Source organism: Pseudochaenichthys georgianus, chromosome 9 (genome assembly GCF_902827115.2).
Source record: "Pseudochaenichthys georgianus chromosome 9, fPseGeo1.2, whole genome shotgun sequence".
In the NCBI taxonomy this organism is placed as follows: domain Eukaryota; kingdom Metazoa; phylum Chordata; class Actinopteri; order Perciformes; family Channichthyidae; genus Pseudochaenichthys; species Pseudochaenichthys georgianus.
The window spans coordinates 41,395,438-41,419,862 of NC_047511.1; the positions used below are offsets into that span (position 1 = coordinate 41,395,438).

Here is a 24,425-nt window from a genome sequence, read left to right on the forward strand (position 1 = left end):
CCCCTCCACACCGCTCCACACTCGTTGCTTTGGAACAGCCCTCAATATGGCGGACCCTCCGCGTGAACGCACAAACGGAGGGCTAGGGTGTAGGGGGCGGTTTGGGAATGGGCCAAAGTCAGTCATCTTCTTGACTGCCAATCGATGCAACCCAGCTGCGTCAGTGTCAGGATCCAGAATCAGTGGAAGCGTTTTTGATGCAAACCACGCCCCGTAAAACTCCCAAAAAGTGTTGTGAACCCGCCATTTTATTATCCTCGCATTAGCCCAGCGCAGAAACGCAGAGAGACTAACTTATGGCAACACAAAAGAAAACATGGGAGCAGTGGCGATTTACTCGGAAGGTCCAACTCCGGGGACTTCCGGCCGTGGACTTCGGGTGGCAGTATACGCCGTGAAGTTGTTTGCGACCTGCCAGTAAACCCAAAGCAGAAGAAGAAGAAGAAGTGACGTCAGCGGCTTCATTTGCCTAATCCTTCTCCAGGGACTTATTCCGGTGTGAACGAGATCTGTACTTAGTTCATGAGAACTAAAGAGTTCTCATGAACTAAGTTCTCATTAACCTTTGTGGGAAAAGTACTGCAGTGTGAATGCGCTCTATGGTTCACACATGAATCACGAGACAGTCTTAAAGGTTTTACAGAGCATTGTTACACAGTTTGAGTTGATGTTTTACCTGGAATCCGGCCAATGACGTCCTGTTCATGTTTATTTTTCTTTTAATGCAGCCACAAGAACTGCAAAATTGTTGAAGTTACTGAAATGTCTTCCCACAACGCGGACAATACATAATTTAAGAGTCAGAAGTCACAATGGGCGAAAACACGCCGAGTAAAACCAGTGCCTTCTAATATTCACGAAGCGTCATTTCTTGACTGGCAGCAAAAACAACCAATCACAGCGGTGCTTCTCTGGCTGGCTCTGTCCAATCACAAACAAAAAGTGTTCTCCCTAAAGGAATACCCTTTCCGTCCAATGTGAAATGCTGCGTTTTTTTCTGAAATGCTGCGGTGTTTTCTGAAATGCTGTAGTGTTTTGTGAAATGTTGAAGGGTTTTGTGAAATGCTGTAGTGTTTTCTGAAATGCTATAGTGTTTTGTGAAACGCTGTGGTGTTTTCTGAAATGCTGTAGTATTTTGTGAAATGCTGTAGTGTTTTGTGAAATGCTGTAGTGACTTGCACTTCAGGGCCACCGTAAGAAATACACAGTTACACAATCCACCAATACACCAATCCAACATACAGTATTATAAACAAAGTTAAATCTGCCTTTTTGTGGTTGTAGTTTTTACATAATGAAGGATCCTGGGAGATTGAGTCTATGGCTCCGAACACAAATCATAATTTAATCAGAGTTTTTTGTCTTGCTATATTTCATAATGATAATTCTACATATTTTGTCTGTATGCACTCTTCTTCTGCTGCATGGACATTAGCTTTTTAACTTTTATAGGGATTATTTTGTATTTTATTGTTTGTATAGTATGTGCACTGAAAGGTTTACCCCCCAAAATAAAAATCACAAAAACTCATCACGACTTTTCCTGTTTAGATTTCACAGGAAGAGGACCGGTGAAGTGTGACATGTGCAGGGAGCGCTGCTACTATAAAAGACATGTACCGGCCTTTGTATCCTCACGTCTACCACCTGCAGGTACAAAACACCTCACCATTATGAACCTGTTAAGCCCTGAGCCTGTTTTTCAGGTATAAGGCTCGAAAATCACATTCCCAGAACAAATGACTATATCTTCACTTCTAAAAAGGGGTAAATTAATAATCTTTTTTCTCAGAGTAATGATAAACCTGTGAGTTGGATGTAGAAAAGTCAGAATCAATAAAGATATTTTTTATTTTAAAGTAAATTCAGATTGAACATAGTAAAACAATGTAAATTAGTGTCCGTCCAAATAAAAAACATTACTTATAGTGAAAACCACCCTTGAATGATGAGATAGTAGACTAAAAGCTTTAGGAATCCAAACTATAACATATAATAAGTACCCTGTATCAAGATTGATGCAAAACAAGTGACCTTTCTAGAGAGATTTAGAAGAAAAAAAACACTTCTGGGGTCATTTGGGTGGATTTTCCATATCTCTGGAACGCATCGGCCAATTTTGATGATTGACACCTGTTTTTAACCGTTAGAGCCAATAGAATCGAGGGGAAGTTCCTTAAAATCCATCTAAACATTACCCATTGGTGAATGAGTGATGCGTAGCCAGATTGCCCAAGACCAGAAACTGTCATACACTCTCGTAGCAGCTAATATGAAATCTCCATAGTTTTTAAATGTTAAGAAGCCCTAAGACGCTGTTTCTTTCAGATGTTGCGTTTTTGCCCCCACCCACGGGTCCGTGGGGGTCAACAGGTTAACAGGATAGCAATGACACAAAACATTTAGAAATAAAGAAAAATACATCAAATCATCCTATATCTGGAAACTTGGAGCCCTCAATAAAAAAAAAATGGTTCATCAACAGTCAGTGGTTAACGTATAAATCAGAAAATCAGTATGACAAAAACATTAAACATATTGTCCACATATGTTGATAAAGATGAAGTTCATTTAAGTCTTATATGAATGTTGTGCAACAATGTTAATCCAGTCAGACTGATTTTTCTCATAAGACTTAGTCATTGTCCATTCCATCAGCTCCTGTTTCCATGTGTTCAGCTGAGCTGCTGATTGGAGGCTCTGCCTCTCCGTTATCCTCAGTTTGAATTTCATTAAGCTGTGAGGACTGAAGACCAACACACTTGTGTCTTTTTAAACGACTATGACATTTAAACATTTTGTCACAAACATTGCAGCTGTATATTTCCCCTCCTGTGTGGATTCTCATGTGTGTCTTTAAATTTCTATTCAGTGCATAAGCTTTCTTACAGACTGAGCATCTGTATGGTTTCTCTCCTGTGTGGATTCTCATGTGTTCCTTTAAACCTCCACTCCGTGAAAAAGGTTTCTTACAGACTGAGCATCTGTATGGTTTCTCTCCTGTGTGGATTCTCATGTGTTTTTTAAAACTGTCACTAAGTGCAAAAGATTTGGTACAGAATGAGCAGCTAAAGGGTTTCTCTCCTGTGTGGATTTTCGTGTGTTCCTTTAAACTTCCACTCTGTGAAAAAGATTTCTTACAGACTGTGCATCTGTATGGTTTCTCTCCTGTGTGGATTCTCATGTGTTTTTTTAAACTTTGACCCAATGCAAAAGATTTGGTACAAACAGAACAGCTGAAGGGTTTCTCTCCTGTATGGATTCTCATGTGTCGCTGAATATTTCGTGCATATGTAAAAGATTTCGTACACACAGAGCAGCCAAATTGTTTCTTTACAGCACTACGGCTTGAATCACTGACAGATTCTTGTCTATTTTTCAGTGATTTTGAGCCTGACGCAGGTTCTATGGTCTCCTTACAATCAGCACTGTGTTCAGTGTTAGGTTCAGAAGAGTCTCCAGGGTCATCCTCAGTCTTTGGTTGTAAACTGCTCTCTGGATCTGAGTTACTGGCTGGTTCTGGTCCTCGACAGTCATCCCCATCAGCTTCTGTTTCCATATGTTCAGTTTGTCTTTGACGAGGCTGTGAGGACTGAGGTTCCTCTTTATCATCTTCACTCTTCACAGGGTCAGGAGTGAAAGTGGACTTGGTGATATCAGCCTCCTCCAGCTCCAGAAGCTGCCCTCCCTCCTGACTGATCCTGAGTTCCTCCTGTTCCTGCTTAATGTGTGGGGGGGGCTCTGGGTCTTCCTGGTCCAGACTGGTGCTCCACTCCTGCTGGTCAGGGAGAAGCTCTTCTTTAACCACCTCCAGCTGCTGGATGTCTGCAGGAAACAAGAAACACAGCCAGAAAAAACTGTTAAATGTTAGCATTTAAAAAAATCTAATCACCATTAAAATGGCAGACATTTTGCAACCCTAATTAATGCCTTTGTTTTTATACTTTCATATTATCTTTCTTAGTCCAACCTATTGTGTATTTGTGTTGGCTCAAATCACTCATGTAGCCCAACCCCTTTACACTTCCAGTTAAAAATGAAAAAGGGTGTTTTCTTCTGGTTTAGCACTAGCTGCAATGTAAACAATGAATTGTATTTTGGATCGTTCAGAGATACACTACGCCTAAAGAATGGTAATACTACAAATATATTGTAGGGCCATACCTATACAAAACATGTCTGTGAATTTTTTTGCCACAGATCAGCTATTGTAGATCAGCTATTGTAGCCATGCCTCATACTGCTCATACCCCTCTATTCCAGCCCTGTTCCAAAAACGCTGATTCTGTGACCATAGCTTTAAAACAGCTGCTGCTAGCCACGCCCCTTTGTAGCATCATGCAGCTGTCCCCTGCTAAGAGAGTTTTCTACCAGGAGAAACTCAGCTAAAAGCTGCTGTGATTAAATGCCATATTATGCTCCAAACCACAAGCATTATTTCTTAAACAGTATGGAGCTCAAAACGTTCTCTCTTGCAGGGTTTACCACAAGGACATTACGTTACACATATTCTCTCCAGTACAGCATTAGCTCTGAGTGTTAGCGATGCTTGCTAATGTCAACACAGACCATATTACTCCCAAAACACGCCGAGCATTGTTTCTGATCCAGCACATAGCTTGACATGTTGTTTCTTAAGTGTTTACCGCTAGAACAGTGCCATTATATGCATTATATATAACAACTTTACTCTAAGTGCCTCATGCATACATCCTGCTGAATACACAGACACACAGCTGCGAGAGGGGATTCAGCTAGACGACTGTATACGGAGGGACGGACACAGTTGGAACGTGTCACGTGTGCCGGAGACGATAGGTTGGGACGTGTCACGTGTGCCGTAGACGATAGGTTGGGACGTGTCACGTGTGCCACATTTCACCAATGACGTCATAGGAGCCAAATCCTGGATCTGCTCGTTTGTACCCCGCTTTTTTCTTTAGATGTGGGTAAGGAGGAAAAGCGAGAGGGTTGGATTTTCTTAAACATGAGTCTTCTTACACACATATTTATGTATAAAATACATCAACAAGTTCATTTTGCATACTAGGTCCCCTTTAACCTGTTAAGCCCCATGCCCTTGGTACCGGGGGCTAAACGCAACATCTTGCAAGAAACAGCGTCTGAGGGTTTCTACTTTTAACAAACTTTGAATGTGTCATACCCACTTAACGGGAAGAAACTCAGCTTACTGTCGATATGGACCATTTTTACCGAAACAAATCATCATTCACCAATGGTAATGTTTAGATGGATTTAGGATTATATTGGCTCTAATGGTTCAAAAGTGGCGTCAATCACCAAAATCGACCGATGGGTTCCAGAGATATGGAAAATGCACCCAAATGACCCCAGAAGGGGTTTTATTGTCTAAACTAGGGATCGACCGATATGGCTTTTTCAAGGCCGATACCGATACCGATTATTAGTAATCAAGGAGACCGATAACCGATATTTGGAACCGATATACATTTGCAGTCAAATCAGATAATCTTGGTGTCAAAATGTACAATAACACAAACTCCAACACAAGTTCTTTGAAATGCATTTAAGCATATATTGTGTTTAATTAACTTTTAAACATCTTACAACTGATTTCCTCTCTGTGCCCTTTTCTTTAGTGCAGCCATCTGCAATGAGTTAGAGAGAGACAAGAAGTGGGGCTGCAGGCTGACATGCTTAACTAACAATAATGCTTAATTTATTATATCAAAACAATGCCTGTCTATCTAGCATACAATCCCAATAAACTGCTAGCAACTTCAAAACACTAGTGCTAGCTAATGTTTTGCAAACTATTAAAAGCGAGGCTATTACAGTAGACCTAACATTAGTCTAGTAGCCTCACTTCTAATATTTTGCTAAACATTTGTTAGATACATGTTGGCTAGCTAATGAGCTTCACATATCAACCTGAAAAACTACGAGACTCCACTCGCAGCCCCCCCCCCCCCCCTTCCGCACCACACTTACTCCGCTGCGAGACGCTGCACGCACCCCCAACTCTGACTGACTTCCCGCGCCCCTGTGTAACTGGGAAACTGATAGAATTGGATCATAAGATCGTGGTGTTTTTGCAACTTCAGCATAGGGGATTGGGATGTTTATTGAACTTCGGCTTAACACATGTATGGCTCGGCCGCTCAGCGCTGCTGCTTGCTTCAGTCTGTGTCTGCATTCTTTCGCACCTGCCTGTAATCTGAGAAGGTCCCGCCTCTCTGGCTGGCTCCCGCCCAGAAAATCTTCAGTAATAGTTTATCAGATAGCGCTGTGGGCGGGACATTGCTTGTGTACACTAGTGATGGGAATTCCAGCTCTTCTTGATGAGCCGGATCATTTGGCTCGGCTCACCAAGAAGAGCCATCTCTTTCGGCTCCCAAACGGCTCTTCAGTTTACCACAAATGATACCTTTTATAATTAAATCAAATGTAGCCCTGTTTTGACTAATGATTTATATGTGTACACATATATCACTTACATTATTCAATACATCCTTTGTACTGAAGTATTCAAAAGTAAAAATACATGCTGTGGCCAAATGTTTTCATTGCATTTACAGACCCTTGTAACTCTCTGATACCACCCCATGAATGCACTGACTTGCTTGTAGAACCACGCTACACAAAGCAGATAGCAACAACACCTATAAATACTTAAGCATAGACATTAAAAAAAAGGAGCTACTGTATCGACAACATTATATTTAAAGAAAAGGCCCTGACAAAACAACAGGGCTCTATTTCAGTATTAACTATAGAAAAAAAGACAGCAACAGCTGACATCAAATCTTTGCTGAGCCTAAGGATAATCATAAATAAATAACAGTGAAAATAAATATATCGCAATGCTCAAAACAGCAGCATCCAACCGTCTCTAATCCATGTCACTGCATGCATGCACGGAGCAGCTGTAGCGCGGAGATCATCATATCATTCTGTCTTGTATTACTTAACAATAAAAAAAATAAAAATGGCTCGTTCGCGGGCGCGAGCCGGCTCCCGTCGTTAACTTTGCGACCGACACATCACTAGTGTACACAGAGTGGTGACTGCAGCCAGAGAAACGGCCGCATCAGAGCCAAAGTTTTATTGGCAATTTCATAAAAAAATGCTGATACCGATAATCGGTCAAATGCGGAATATCGGCCCCAATAATCCGACCCCTATTCTAAACGTCTCTAAAAAAGGTCAAATTTAACTTGTTTTGCATCAATCTTGATACAAGATACTTATATGTTATAGTTTGAATACCTAAAGCTTGTTGTATACTATCCCATCATTGAAGGGTGGTTTTCACTATAAGTTATGGGTTTTGGACAGACACTATAATTTACATTTGTTTACTATGTTCAATCTGAATTTACTTTAAAATTTAAAAAATCTATATTGATTCTGATTCTCTTCTACATCCAACTCACAGGTTTATCATTGCTTTGAGAAAAAAGATTATTAATTTACACCTTTTAGAAGTGAAGATATGGTCATTTGTTCTGGGAAATTCAATTCCGAGCCTGAGACCTGAAACACAGGCTTGGGGCTTAACAGGTTAAGTACAAGTATGCAAGTATTCTCAGAAAAATGTACATTCGTTATCACTGGACTCGGAGGGTAACTTGTTTTCAATAACAAACTAGATGAAACATTAATGCCCAGACAGTGGCAAATAGCTTTGTTTTTATATTTGATTACATTAATGTTTTTTGAGATTTACAACAAATATTTTAAATGCTACTCTGTAAAGGGAATAGGCCTACTACTGTTAAAAATAACCTTATTTGTTTAAAATAAAAGTGCGCAATACACGACTACTTTTGAATTCATTATTTAATTGTGTGCATGACAATGCAATTAATCGCAGAAAATCATTTGATTAAACATGATTAAAATATTTAATTGTTGCCCAGCACTAATAAATAGTCAGAAGTGTTACCAAAGACTTTAATGTGTTGCCAAAGAGTTTAAAGCAGGGGGGTCCAAACTCTTTTTCACCGAGGGCCACGTACAGAAAATATATGAAGGGCTGGGCCGCTCATAAAGGTGAGGTATATCGCCTCATCAGTTAAGTTATAAGTTAGCAACATGTAGGTAAATTAGGCTTGATACATGAATATGCTTTAAGAAAAAAAACGCCTACATCACAGCTCTCTATAGGGTTTCATTTATCTTGTTGGTAGCTCATCCCTTAAAAAAAACAGAGGACAGAAGACTCAGAAGTATTATAATAAGATGAAATATGAAGAGTCTATTTCAAGCTTGTTATGTAAATAAGTTATAAGGCTTTTTTGTATCAACTAAGATTTGTTAGAAAATGTTATCAAAATGAATTCATACATGCCAACCTTTCCCAATCCAAAAGGGGTAGGTTTGCGCGCATCAAATGTGCATGCCCAAATTAGGTAATCAGAAGAAATGGAACCCCAGTAATTACATGTATAAACCATATATTTAACATATATTGCATAATTTTATGCATTTTTCAGAAAAAGTGGTAGTTTGATAAACAGTGACATCAACGACACGTTTGGTCTGTAAAATGCCCGAAAAGTAAAAGAATGGGAGATAAATATCCCAAAGTCTCCACATTTTATTTTAAGTGTGTTTCTAGTCCTCTTACAGTTGAGACAGTGTAGATCAGGGGTGTCAAACTGAAATACAAAGTGGGCCAAATAAAAAAAAATTGGTACTAGTCGAGGGCCGGACTGGTTCAATGTTTATTGCAAAACTTATTGAAATTAACTTATTGCACATATTAAACCTGGAACTAACAAAGCTTAAACTATTGCCTATAAAAAACAACATTACACATTAAATAATCAGTTGCAGTCATTTCTTGTGGCTCTATCTGCAGATTTTCCGGAGTCATTTCTTATGATTACATTTTTCCACAGGCCAACAACAGCTTCAAAAAAACAATTCCCCTCAAAGAAAAAAAACAAACATGCCCTGTTGTCGCAAGACAAAAAGTGCAGAAGGAAACATCCATTGAAACTCAATTTTCTGCTCTGTGATGCTAGTTCAAGTCAGATACTTGGCATCTCATCTTGGGTGCAAGTTCATCAATGTTTGGGCTCAGGCTCTGAGCTGAGGAAACCCTCAGGATGGAGTGAAGGTGTGCGTGCAATATACCGGCGGGCCAGATCTAATAGTAATTAGAAATTATCCTGCGGGACGAAATTAAATCCACCACGGGCCTTGAGTTTGACACATGTGGTGTAGATGAAGGATGTGTCAGGATGTAGGAAAGCCAGAACTCTTGTGTAAACATTGGATAAAGCCAGGTTCATATTCTTGTTTCATGTTGTTGACATATTAGAGTCAAAGGTTTGCACAGAGCGAAATATCTTTGTGTTGCGCCATAAATCAGAAAATACTGCATTTCCTGCATGTTTTTACTGATAAAGTGTGATATAAATAATGTACAGGCTTTCAGATTGCTGTAGTTCACTAAACAGAGACATTAACGACATGTTTGGTGTTGAAAATGTCAGAAAAGGTGAAAGAATGGGAGATAAATATCCCAAAATCTCAAAATTGTATTATATTTTTTGTGTGTTTCTGGTCCTCTTTCAGTTGAGACACAACCAGTGTCAGGGGTGCCCAACCAGTCACGAGATGTGTCTAAAAATAGAACAACAATATTCTGTTTTATCGTTAATGTCCTATAACATAATCTTCCTGTGCAAGAATAATGCAAAGCTTTGTGATTGGCCGGCGTGACCCCATGTGTCGGTGCGTGGCTGGTGGGCACTATTTCGCTGACGTTGTCCGTGTCAACAACACACACACACACACACACACACACACACACACACACACACACACACACACACACACACACACACACACACACACACACACACACACACACACACACACACACACACACACACACACACACACACACACACACACACACACACACACACACACACACACACACACACACACACACACACACACACACACACACACACACACACACACACACACACACACACACACACACACACACACACACACACACACACAATTATAGCAGAAGCAAAAAAGCCCAAAATATATAATTTTCATCTGTCCATCTGCAATGCGAAGTCCATCTGTCTCATCTGCAATGCGAGCATGGCTTTATCGAAGAAGGGTAATTTAGGAGCGGCATTTCAAAACAGTGCACAAACGCTACGAGACGGAATTCCCTCCTAATTCTGCCCTACGCTCCTAAAAGGTGAGGGACCTGAAAGGACAGCTAAATGCACAGCAGTCCATTTTCACCAGGCCCAACAACAAGAGCAAGGCTGCTACCATAGCATCTTATCGTGTCATTCACGTTCTTGCAAAATACATGAAGTCTTTCAAAGGCGGCAAAGTTGTGAAAGAAGCATTCCTGGAGGCTGCCGACGCGCTTTTAGGGGACAGTAAAAAATAACAGTAGCATTTCAACAGGTTTTTGATATAATAAAAACTCAAATTACATAACGTTATTAATCAGCTGTAAGTTTTAGTTTGTTTGAACTTATTCATTATAATTATTGTTAGGGCTGTCAAATGATTACAATTTTTTAATCAGATTAATCACATCTTAAAAATTAATTAATCATGATTAATCACCATTCAAACTATGTCATTTCATTATGTATATTGTTGTGGGAATGGAAAGATAAATGAAAGACGGCGGATATATCCATTTAACATGTTTATTGTAACATTTTTCTGTGTGTCAAAATGAAAGAGAGCACCTATCAATCATCAAACCGTGGGGTCTTAATTCATTACGTGTTGATTTCTATCAACGGGGGAGTACTTCAGGAAAGTCGACGGGGGGGGGGGGGGGGGGTCTAGTGGAGTACTTCGTGACCACAGAGTGTGAACCATAGATGTGAACGTTGTGATCAGCTGTTTTAGCGCAGTTCTCCAGTGAAGGGGGGGGGGGGGGGGGGGGGGGGGGAGTCTCCCTCCGCAGCCAGTTGGCGTAGTTTTGGTACAATTCCGTTGTACAGACCGACGTTAACAGCAGCACTGTCTGTGCACACGGAGACCGACTCTGTCCTCCGGTGATCTAACCGCCTTCTGGAAAAGCTTCACAAGTACGTCGGTAAGCAAATGCGCTTTGTGACACAAGTGACGGTACGCATTTCAGATTACGCACATAACCTGCGTACCAGTTATATGTACCTGTACTACAGCAAAAATATTCTCCGTCGGGACTTCCTGCAACAACACCATGCCGTTATCTTGATTCTGATTGGCCAGAAGACATTATCAAAGATGTTCTATTGAGAAGACGATCACTACGTGACAAAAGTTTTCAAAACCGTTTCTGGTCTTCGGTATTTCCAGACAAGTGGCTACTGAAATCAATCTTACTAACTGCTGTCTGTGCAATTCTCTGCGCGAGTTGGCGGACTTTATTTTGCTTACTTTAACATCATTTTTCATGGTGGGGCGAAGCCATTTCTTGGTATGGGTGTAGCCTATCCCAGCGCTGCCACTGGTGGGATGTATGGGGCGGGCCATTCTGCACTTGCGTTAAATGCGTTAAATATTTTAATGCAATTAATTCAAAAGATTAATTACCGCCGTTAACGCGATAATTTTGACAGCATTAATTATTGTACAAAATGGTATAAGAATGCAAACTTAAATTGATTATAGTCTATTATCAATTCACATTAAGAAACTAGTGTTGCTTGCATCCTATTTTAAAAAAAGGCATTTATTTTTATACTCTACTAAAATGCAACAAAAAAAGGGTTTGATTCTATTAATTTTGTCTTTTTTATTGCACTTTGGCAGCAGATTCCTGTGTAGCTTCAGATCTGAGTTGTCTTATTATAAGCCTAATTTATACTTTTGTAGCAACACTATTTTTATATAATGGCAAAGAAAGGGTTCAGAGTCTTTTCTTTTTTCCTGTGTCATATGTGGCAGCACTGTTCAATGTTTCTTGAAAACATTACCCACTGTAGTATGTGACGTGTGAATAAACTCCAACTCTGTATCAATAACACTGTTGTGTAACTTCAGTTAAATACTTGTATGTGTGTAGATTAGAAAGAGGTAAGACAAAGGATCTGCAGTATTTTATGAAGTATTAATCGTACAAAGGTCAGTTTTAGTAGAAGTGTGTATTTACCTGGTAGTAGGCTGTCAGTAATGGCTACGCCTCTCTATTTGGACTGGTAGATCTCAGCAGACTGGCAACTTTAAAAGTAGCTCTCGGTTCAAAAAAGGTTGGGCACCACTGCTTCAGGAAAAGACCAAACACTGGATGTATTTCCGTCGCCAACATGTGTTTTCGAGACACTGATATTAACGGGGAAACCCTGCAGGACTGAAATGCCTAGTCTCTGGGTGTTTCTCAATGTCGAGGACGCTTGCTTGGTAGCACATGTCTTCCGAGCAGGGCCGACCCTAGGCACTGGCGAACTAGCCGGTCGCCTAGGGCGCCAGATCTGGAGGGGCGCTGCGCTGGGAGAAAAATAATAATAATAATTTTTTTTTTTTAATTAATTTTGAATTCGTATTCTGCCTAATGTTCTGCCCTTGACTCAATACAATTACATTCATAATTGAATAAAGTAAACACCCTTTGCACCCCGGCCCGGCAACATTTTGCATTTGCCCTGTACGATGTGTGCTGTAAGTGATGAAAGTGGGGGATGTTGACTTATCTGGCGCCCGCAGCTCACAGCCAAAGTGCAAGCGAGCCTCCGTCCATCGGTACCGCGGATTGTTGTTGGATTGAGGCTGATAACTACAGCTCAGGAGTAAAGGACTCTTGAGTGTTTGGATCAGGGGTCTCCAACCTTTCTTCATCTGAGAGCTACTTTGAAAAAATGAAAGTAGCCAAGAGCTACTTGCATCACTTTGCTTACATTTATTCACATAGCCCTCATCAGTTGAATTAAGCTATACTTTTGTACACGTGTGAAATTGCAATACCTAAAGCTTATCACAAATCTTAACTTCACATCAAGGTCCAAGAAAACGTAAATGTCTCACATATTGTTATGGCCCACATAGTAACTTGTACATCACTGAGAATTCACATAAATGTCCTTAATCACCACCTGACAAGCATCTTATGGCACTCTCACTCGTTTTTACAGTCAGTGAGATGAATGGCACTGCATGGAGTCCACCATAGAGGTGTATGCTGGAGTACACTTAGGTTCACTCTAATAGTCATTTAAATGTTCATCAGTCAGTCTTGTTCTGTATTTAAATGTCATGACATTCATGCCAGAAAAAGCTGCTTCACAAAAAGGTATGTAGAACAGAACCAAATAAAGCATAAATTTTCAGTGCTGCTTGGTGAATGTTCTTATAGTTTTCTGGGTCTACAAGGCTCCAGAAATGTTGTGAGTTTTGCTGAGACTTAAGCTGAACATGATTTTGGAGATTTATAACCTCCATCTCCATCTCCACAGGATTGACACTGAACAGTTCAGCCTTCGCCTTCTTCTTCACATTAAATTATAAACCATAATAAATCAATTATATAAGTCTAACCTCTCTATATCTGTGTGTGAAATTGTTCCATCCTCAAAAACAAAAAAACAAATACTTCTGCAGTCTAGCAACGGTATTCTATTAAAAAGAAGACACTGAATGTCCTGACTGTGGCATCACACACGACTTAAGTCTGAACACAGCAGAGAGGAGTATTTACAACAGCATTATAAATACAAAAATAGTGCATGTGGGTGCACACATTCTCTGTCTTACTGTTACATAAATCCCATGAATGTATGAGACTAAGTTAGCTTCATCATATCTCAATCAGTGATTAAGTGAATAATAAAGTTTCTGAAAAGTTTCTGAAAAGCTTTTCAGTAGCTCGCCGCTCGATTATCGATTATAGCGTAGTAAGGTTGCTTCTTGATTTTTCGGCCGCGGCTGGACAATAACGTTTTTAATAACGTCGACGTGTTGGAGAGCCCTGGTTTAGATAGTTCACTTTAGGACGCACTGTTTACCCAGCTGGTCTGGCCCTGTCCCCCCTATTTCGCAAATGAGGGCCTATAGGCCCCTTGTCATGTCTGCCGATATCTGGTTATGTCTTATGTTTGTTTTTATCTGTGTCTATGTTGTTGTCAGTGATGTATTGTCTTATCTTTTTAAATGCCTTTGTGATGTGCTGCAACCCATTTTTCCCTCGGGGACTAATACTATACTACTACACTTTAGTCTAAGTTATCTCAGTGGGTCTCAAACGGTTTGGTCACAATTTATGTAAACAAATATTTCCAAGGCACACCTTTATAATTATTGTGATGAATAAAAACAGGTTTGAAAACATTCCAATGTATACTATAGGACAGTAAACCAAAAATATCGTTTAAAACTGGAGATATTAAAAAAAAAATGCATGAATAAATAAATGTTAACTAGGTAAAATAAGATATAAATGAACAACAACAAATAAAATACGTTACATTTATTTGTTGTTGGCTATGGTAGGTTATTGGTTATGTTCACATACATATTTGATTATTAAAATGTAAACCAATCTTTTTCATATGGGTGTTTAGAGTTGTACCCCCTAGATCTAGTCTTTAGTAATTCTGCTCAAAGTGCACCAGATTGAAGCATTTTACTTTAAAATATTTCCGGGGAAGCATACCCCCGGACCCCCCTAGAGGATGTGACGTCCACCCACCAATTAAAACATGTTCATACAATAATGATTACATTTGAAACCTTCTTTATGGATACAACCAACATGTCAATACGCTTCAGTTGTTGTAGTGTATTGGTCTTTTGTAGAGATTTTTCATTTATTCTTTATATATTCTATTGTGTATTGCTTGGAGGGGCGGTGCACCAAATCATAATCTCGCCTAGGGCACCAAAATGTCTAGGGCCGGCCCTGCTTCCGAGTCACTTGCTTCAGAAGCGAGGCAAGGATCCTTCCTAGCGTCGGAAAATGAAGAATTGAGGGCCAATTCAAAATGGCCAGCGGGCCGCATTTGGACACCCCTGGTTTAAAGTGTTAATTAAGAGTAAAGGGAACAGACCTGCTCTGTGTATCCGAAGCTGAGGCTGTAAAACAGCGTCCAGTAGTTTCTGGAGTCTCTCGTTCTCCTCTTTTGAACGAGACAGCTCCTCCTCGTGCTCTGCTAAAGTATTTTCAAACAGAGCAAATATATCTTCAACAGCAGCAGTGAGTCGCTGCTTCTTCAACGACAGCAGCATTTGGACTTTACTCATGTTTACTAGATCACCTTTTCCTGCAAACTCCGTTAAACGCTGACTAGTGTTGCTAACGTGTTTCCAGCTAGCATGCGAAACAAGCTCCGATAGTCCGAGTTCAACGCTCCAGAAAAAAGAGCACACAGTCCATTCAGAGGTTTATCCAGACACACAGATGATGGATCAGTAGTGCTGAAGCTCACACACACTTTATCGGGAACACAGAGAGAGAGAGAGAGAGAACCGTAGCGACGAGACGCCACCTCGATCTCGATCCAGGTTCTTCTTCTTCTTCTTCTTCTTCTTCTTCTAATGGCGGGTCGCAAACAGCTTTTGGTTGCATACCGCCACCTACTGTACACGGGTGTGTGTCATCATGTCATCCCTCGAATAAACCAACATATCGAAAAACATAAAACTAAGAAACCATAAAATAAATAAAACAAAACAAAAAACAAATCATCCATGGTCTATTCTAACCTACTGTTAGATTATTTTCCCTATCCCAGTTTCCCTCAAAAAGGTGAACAGTGCCTTGGTAGCTCTTACTCCTTCTCCTTCTGTTCCCAGAATACCAGCTACATTTCACTCCCTCTCTGCCTCTAAAACCTTATCCCTTAATTTTCCTCTTTCAACTCTATAGGTGACACAATGTAATAAAATATGTTCCACATTTTCCATAACTCCACAGTTCCCACACTTGTCACTGTCACTTTTCCCCATGACATACAGCGTACCATTCAATGCAGTGTGATTTAGTCTGAGCTATCATGATGTCCTCCCTTCTGTTTCTTTCTTTATAAATATGAATTGTAATTGTCTTTTGCACTTGATGATACTCTTTGCCTTGCTGGTCTTTCTCCCACCTTTTCTGCCAGATCTCCATCCCTTTCTTTTTAATTACTGCTTTTCCTTCTCCTTTTCCAAGCTTAACTGGTAGTGTGATTTCCTTTTGTATTGCACTTTTTGCTAATCTATCAGCACACACACATGAGCAGGCACCCAGCAGAACTGCAGATATATGCCGCTTCTGTGGAGTCTTAACAGGCTGTGATTGATTTATATGAGTATGTCTTCTCTGGCAGTTCAATCAGGAGAGAAGGTTTTGATGTGATAATACATATTTAATGCACAGATACACAAATGAATGTGACAGTAATTTTGGCGATTAGGCCCCGTTGTGCAGGAAGTATCATTCGGGAGGGTAGAACCGATCCGATGAAAACCCCCCGGGGTCTAGACACTGGTGGATAGTTGGGTCGGTCTGAGGAGGAGTGGTTTAGCTTGACCCTGGATTCGGAGGGACGGGAGGCGAAAAGGGGTGGAGGAGGGTTGCGTTGAGTCACCTGAAATGACAGCTGTCAGAGGGGAAAGAGCAGAGTTTAAAGAGTTTGACGCACGCTATGATAGGCTCTTGGGAATAGAGCGAAGTGATTGGCTAAGCTGAAGAGTGACGCCCCCGGTCACTTATGTAACATCTTGGTGAATACAAGATCTTTGATTACAGAGCTCACGTGGATGTAATGTATGTGTGCATGTTACGCGCCAGTGGAATAAAGATGGACACTCGGAATGAGAGAAGTAGTCCGCTTCATCTGGTAATGTAGACACTTACATGTCCATAGAACAGAATATTACATGATGTCAGAGTTAGTTCATTTATCATCGACCTGACGACGGAAGATGGAGAACACAGGCGTTCCAACACCACGAATGGACTGGGACTCGTCTAATCTGCCGGACGCAGGGGCGCCACCAGGGATTTTGGGCCCCATGAAAATATATCACATTGGGCCCCACCACCAGGCACAGGCCACGCCAACCAAGCACAATTGCTGTAACCACACCTCCAGAACCCAACCGACTCAGTTATGCTTTAAATAACTCTACCTGTACAGGCTTGCATCTATCTTGTATACTAATACTAACTGCACAATATTTACTGACACTGAGCGGTGAAAATATAACACTGTGCAGACGTGCAACATTCTACTGCAGTAGAATTCACTATTTGATATAAGACTAGCATTCCTGACAATAGACCTCAATAGTCATCTTTTATGGTGTACATGCCTTTTTAATAACATTTTTGAATGGAACATTCATAAATCAAAATAAATATAACTTAAATATACATGACCTCTTAAATTAAAATAAAGTGAACATTAACACCAATATTATCATTTATAAAATGCTATCACAAAAAAAATAACATAAGCAGCATATTTTTTAATTAAATATACATACCAACTACAAAATAAGTAGTTGTCCATTAAAGTGGAAATGGACAACAAAACGGAAATGGAAGTGAATAGGCCTGATGTCGGTGCTAAATCAGAGCCTATTACCTGTTCTCAGTCTTTTTCTCATCATGCATCTTGTGTGTAGTGATCCAATATCGTTACTATAGCCTTGCCCTTTAACAGTTATTACGAGCCCTTGCTCAGCCGTACTCACCAAGAGCCCAGCGCCTAGCCTTCTCACAGGCAAAGTCACTGACCAAGTCCTTGAAGTCCAGCTTTCTAGCCAACTGGCTTTCAATGGACAGCATGGCAAGACTGCAAAGCCCTATGGGGGAACAGGGCTGCTGAGCCTAGAGATGGATCTGTTGGTCCTGGCACCAGGGGGAGGGACAACTGATTTAGTATGAATAGCTGCTAAAAATGTACCTGCATTTATTAAATGTCAGCTAAAAGAGGAGTGACATGAAAAACCTCTGCATTTTATGTGAAGATATTAACAGAACTTAATGTCAGCAAAACATTACAATTATTATCTACAATGGACTAAGCTTAGCAAACAGACTCATTTCCACTACTCATGGACCACACCAACCCAGTCTCACAAAAAAACGTGTATTAACTACGTTGGTCCACAACGTAGGACGTAGTATTTCTACAAAAACGCCTCTGAAATTGTAGGATCCCTACGTTTTTTTTCACGAGTTGTTGTTTGAGATTGTGTGTGCAGTGGATGTACATGATCTTTAGTTTGCTAGTTATTACGAAGATTACTTCAGGAAATTGTGTCCATACAACATTTTCATTGTTACCAAGGTGGTTGCTAGGGACACTGCTATCGATATTATTTCTGTTATGTTGTGTAACTGTTTTATGGTGTTATCTTTATACCCCCTTCCCCGTCAATGTATAGTGTTTGTTGCAGCCAATTTGATGTATTTTAATATTTGTATATGAAGGTGCTGTGATACTACTGAATTGACCTGGGCATAGGCGGGGACTCAGCCAATTTCAGGGTACAACCTACTATTTAGGGAGGACACAGGTGCACAGCATTAGGGATTGGGAATCACCAGAGGGAAGCCACACAGTTTTTCAACCATGCGTGTTTTCGCTTATTTTCTGTTTGTTTTGAGTTAATTTCGGTTTATTTCTTTATCACAGTATTTACAACTGTTACACATGCTGATGTAACGCAAATGTTTCCAACTTGGGATCAATAAAGTATATCTTATCTTAAGATGATCGATGGCTACTGCCATATTTGCAAAATGTGCCTCTGGACCTTGACAAGTGCATGTTTCAGGCTTATCAATTAACAACAGGAGGGGTCACACACATAAGACCAGCTGTTAAATAAAGCTTAATGTACACAATCTACAGAATAAAATATAGAATGAATTGAATGATGAATAAACAGTGAGGGGTATGAATACACTAGATATACACAGTATAGCGTATGAGCAGTATGAACAGTATTAACAGTGTGTATGAATATGCTAATGTAGCAGGATAGACTGTTCAGCCCTATCACCACACGGGGCAACCTTTATAAAGAGCGGTCAGTGTCGGTCTTGCTCCCTCTTGCTCTTTGGCACGAAGGCCACTTCCGGTTTCGCTGACGTGCTTTCTCCGCTGGCACCATCCATGAGTGGCTGCCGTTTGTTGTCAGTGGCAGTGCCAGAGTATTTTTGTTGGGTAATCTATGGTAGGGCTAACCCATACAGTGGTGGGGCTCAAGTCAGTATTTGTAATATAAATTACATACACGCTATATCCATGCTTGAGAGAGAGAGAGAGAGAGAGAGAGAGAGAGAGAGAGAGACAGCACACAACAGGTGGCCTGTGTCTCTATTGTCATCCAAAACACTTTTTGAAATGACCCATTATTACAAAAATATATTCAAAACTCACTATTCACTCTTCAGGTGGGTCGTGTGACTCTGGCACCTGTTCGACTTGTACCTCAATGCGAGGGCGTTTAAGAACAAATCTATCCATCCGAAATATACAATTAATCCTAGAAGTTCTGCTGTCTGCAATTTACTCTGCGCGAGTTTGGGGACTTTTCACTGTGAACGTGACGTATCAGTAATGCATGACGCAGCAGACCCAACGTTTCGTTGCTCTGATTGGCTGTAGGTCTATTCAAATTGCATTCGGAGGCATTTTGATCTGATATTATAGCGCGAGAGAATTTTCACACCTTTAGTGTATAAAACTCCCCCACTACTTCCTTGCACCCCTCTAGCATTTGCCCGAATGGTCTCAACCATATTGCGTCAGTAACATGCACTTGTTGTTACAGCAGGATCAGTTTGTGTGATGTGGACACGACACGATTTTCGCAATCCGTGTTCTCAACATGCTTACTTTAACATTTTTCATGGTCGGGCTAAGGCAGGGCTAAGCCATTTCTTGGTATGGCTGTAGCCTACCCCAGCCATACCCTGGCGCCGCCACTGTTTGTTGTACACCTAGCATGACAATTAGCCTAAATACTAAATGTATCGCTGGTTGTAGACCCTTGCAGGGATCCTGCAGCCCATGTCTGCTGCCGCTGTAAATGAAGCTCTCCTGCTGTGTGTTTGTCTGAACTTGGCCTGATCGGTAGGTAGACCTTCTGCTAGTATCATTCTTCCTGAATGTTCTTAACCTAGTATTGTTATCATAACATCACCTTAAACTTAATGTCTGCTAGGCTCTGCGCTGGAAGCGTGATAAAGGACTGCTGTTTTGCCTCCACGTCTGTTTTGCCTCTCCACGTCTGTGTTGCATCCACGACTGCTCTAAGTCTACGAGTGTCTTGCCTGCCTGACTGTTGCCTGGACGGCTGGTCTGCCCTCAGCCCTCACGGCTGTTTCTGTCTGCACAGCCGGCTTCCATGCCCTACTGTGCTTCACCGCTACACTACTGTCTGGCGGGTGTTGCTCTTGGCCTACATTAGAGGCTTCTCAATACTCAAATGTCCCCTCCTCGACTCCTCGGTCCTCCGCTCGCATCTCCTGTGGCGGGACTAAGTCTCGAGGAGGGGAGTCGAGGAGGGGAAATTTAAGAATTGAGAAGCCTCTATAGTCTGAACCAGCCTCTTGGTATCACTGTGCCTTTGCTCTTCATTACAGGGCCATATTTTAAACATTGTTATCGCGGACTGTTCGATTAATCTCTGTTCATGATTAGTTATTTCATTGAGTTAAGTTTGTTCTGTTTATTTAATTCAAGATTAAGTAGACTGTTAGGTTGATTTTCGTTTCTTTGGTTTAGTTTTCGACCCTGTTGCTTTAAATTTGTTTTGTTTAATTCAGTTACTTGAAATCTGTATTTTGTAGTATTCTTGACTTTTTATTGTCTTATACTTATCTTATGTGTTGGTCTGTGTATTAATTTAGTGGGAATGCTGTTAACAGCATTCCAACTAACTGTTCTTCTACATTTGTATTATTATTCCGCCAACTTATTTTGGCCCTCTTCTCCTCCCGCATTGAACATCGCAGAAACTCCGTTCAAACATCAAAACGTTCAGCTCGGTCGGGAATCAATGGCTATCACTTTTCTCATTCATAACTTTCATAATTCCAGAGATACATCCCATAATACATCACATTTTTAACATTGAAGTCAATGGAGGAAATCTTCAGACTTCAACAAATCTTCATGCGACTTCAACTGCTAACTGTTCATTCATACTTTCACTCAGAAACCTCATTCCAACTTTAAAATGTTACAAATCGTTCTGACATTATTCGTGTGAAACAACTTTTAAATCTGATTCTTACTTTTAGAGATATTAACATTTGTTCAGACCTTGTTTGAGGGCATGAAGTGACAAAAACGTTCAACATTCCTCCTTTGAAGCCCATTGTAATTTCAGGCAGATATTTTCTCATGGTAGCAGCCGCACACCTTTAGTTAAACTGCCAAAAAGGTCACATTATTAACCCGAAATTACACATAAATTACACTTCAGATACTCAACTTCCTTGACATGCTTCACGTTTTGAAATTTCACAGATATCTGTTACGGTTCTTCCACAAAACGTTCACATGTAAGAGGTTCATCTCTCATTCAGAACAATGGAAACCTGTGATCTCTACAGAGCTCGTTAGCTCAAATATAAACACCTGTTTAATGGAACACGATGATGTCATCACTCCAACTGACATGCAGCAGACTTCAACAGTCCAGCTGTGAAGACATCTTCGGGACAGTTTTGAGATTTCTTCAAATGCCGTTGCCATGGCAACACAATGCTCGCCTCGAAACACGGTTTTCTCATAGCTTCAGTAAAAATACTCCAAACAGCCCAGTAGTGTTAATTTCGTTGACTAAAACTATGACGAAATATGTTCGTCAACGACCTTTTTTTCCATGACGAAAACGAGACGATGACGAGACGGCACCGACGGCAGTAAACAATAACTGTAACGAAATCATTATGCAATATCGTTGACGAAAAGTGACGAGACGAAAATGTAGTTTACTAAATAAAAACTATGACAAAATCTCTCTTTACTTTCGTTGACGAAAAATGAGGAGACGAAATATTATCAAAGATAACGTTACATCTCTGATAGTCAGTTTTTCTCCCAGCAGTTCCATTTCCGGTGCTGCGGCAGAGCAGCAGCTGTGTCTGTGCTGCGCGCGGCGGTACATTTGAATTACACCGGGCAGCGTCACACTGTTAACGTGAAAGACTCGGGTCTAACTCATGGTCTAACTAACCTTATTTAACAGAAAATAAAATGGCAACAACAGGGCTTAGGAGCAGTGTTCGTGTTAACCGAATACCCCCCCGTCAGCGCGAGTGAGTGATACATTGTGCACTCGACGGGTAATAATGGATTATGACGGAAATGTTACAATCCTGTCCGTCAAAATGACTGACAACGAAAAAGTCTAAAGCCACCACTGCTTGGGATAAAGAAACGATGTGATATTTGGGCCCATTTTCGCTACGATGAGGCGGAGAAAAAAAGCGAATGCATTGTTTCATCAGAAGGGAAGCAATGTGGCCATAACACAGCTGGTACAAACACCACAAACCTGACCAGATGCTCTCTAAGCTGCTTTCTTAATCATTCAACCTGTGTTTTTCATCAAATAAGGACAAGATAATCTTATTTATTTATATACTAAAATGACAAAGTATTGGTTTTGGCTAGACTAGTTTGACGGAAATGTTCTATATAATCTGATGACTAAAAAAGACTCAACAGTTTTCATTGACAAAAAGTAGACTAAAATAATTAGTTTTCTTTGACTAAAATAAGACTAAAATAATCAGACTTTTAGTCGACTAAATCTTGACTAAAATGTTTACTGTTTTAGTCGACTAAAATAAGACTAAAATGCTCAGACTTTTAGTCGACTAAAACTTGACTAAATAAAAACAGGATGAAGGTGACTAAATATGACTAAAACTAAAAAGGAAATTTAACACAGGACTAAGACTAAAACTAAATAAAAAAATAGCTGACGAAATTAACACTACAGCCCAGAACTTCACAGGTTTGATAACGATGCAGCCATCAATGCATCTAAGCGTAGTATGGGGTGTCATCAAATGCCGTTGCCATGGCGACAGATCATTCGCCATCAAGTTAGTTCAGAAATGTGCAGTTCAAATATTCTGCTGCTTTTCCAAGCTTTTTTACTTTCTTTTCTTCTCTCATCACACATTCAAGCCCCCTGTGTTCATGTATAATTTCAATCTAAATTCTTCACTTTCTTCTTACACATTCCATTTTAATCTAAATTCTTCACTTTCTTCTTACACATTTCATTTAATCTAAATTCTTCACTTTCTTCTTACACATTACATTTCAGCATAGCAGTTTAGTGTCAGCTTTTCAGCATAAAGCATTCCCACTAGCAATTTCTTCAGGAATTGCATTCTCTAGTTTGTGTTTACTGTTTATCCCAGTAATTGTTTCTTGTTTGCCCCTCTTAGTTGCTGAGAGCCAAAGGTGTGGTGCTGGTGTCCCCGGTGGTGGCTTCCCCCTTTGTGTGTCGTGCCAACACATCCTCACTCCCAGGTCGGCCTATGTTGACGTTATGTCAAGTCCCCTGCCGGCTTTTTCCAACACAAGGGGGGGGGGCCTTAGCATCCATTTTCAACGCAAGGGGGGGGGCCTTAGCGTCCATTTTCAACGCAAGGGGGGGGCCCTTAGCGTCCATTTTCAGCTTTCCGGGATGTCCATGTGCTTCTATGGACGCTCATGGAAGCACGGCATTCGTTTGTGTCAACTGCCCTTAAAGGCAATGAAGACACTACACTACCCAGAAGCCCCAGCTATCGTTTGGACTACACCATGTGCTCTGTTTGACAAACCCCGTGATAGTCCTCAAGCTCTGTGATTGGAGAGTGTGCTCCGAGGGTTACCGAGCCTCGAACAGCACTTGAAATGGGATGGAACCACGGCAGACTGTTCAAAACTGGATTTGAACGGGTCCACCGCGTCCCCCCCCCCTCCCCCACCCCGTACCCAGAACTACACATGCTGGCTATTCTGTTTCGCAACATGTTCTCTATGGCACGTCTCTACTGGGAGTTGTAGTTTTAAAAGACGTTTTCGTATTTCCCATAATAAGAAGTTGCCAGTATTAAACTGTGTACATCCCTGGAGGTTTAGGGGACAGGAAACACTCACATTTAAAACATATAATTAATAAATGGGTGAAAATTGCTGGTGCCCATAATGGGCAGTATTAATATATATACCCACACGCCAGCTAAGGTCAGAAGAGCTTTATTTAACAGCTGGACTTATGTTTGTGACCCCTCCTGTTGTTAATTGATAACATTACATTACATTACATTACATTAATTGATAAGCCTGAAACATGCACTTGTCAAGGTTCAGAGGCACATTTTGCAAATATGGCAGTAGCCATCGATCAGCTTAAGATAAGATATACTTTATTGATCCCAAGTTGGAACATTTGCGTTACATCAGCATGTGTAACAGTTAAATATGCAGTGGTGTTTATTT

General features: G+C 40.6%; 1 protein-coding gene across 1 annotated transcript; it reads right to left on the reverse strand.

The window, feature by feature from the left end:
- Positions 1-1,905: 1,905 nt before the first annotated feature.
- LOC117452117 (zinc finger protein 79-like) lies at positions 1,906-15,470 on the reverse strand. Its single transcript, XM_034090596.2, has 2 exons — positions 15,018-15,470; positions 1,906-3,825 (listed from the first exon to the last, which is right to left on the reverse strand). The coding sequence occupies exons 1-2, from the start codon at positions 15,208-15,210 to the stop codon at positions 2,636-2,638; spliced, it is 1,383 nt and encodes a 460-aa protein (XP_033946487.2). The 5' UTR covers positions 15,211-15,470; the 3' UTR covers positions 1,906-2,635.
- Positions 15,471-24,425: the final 8,955 nt, after the last annotated feature.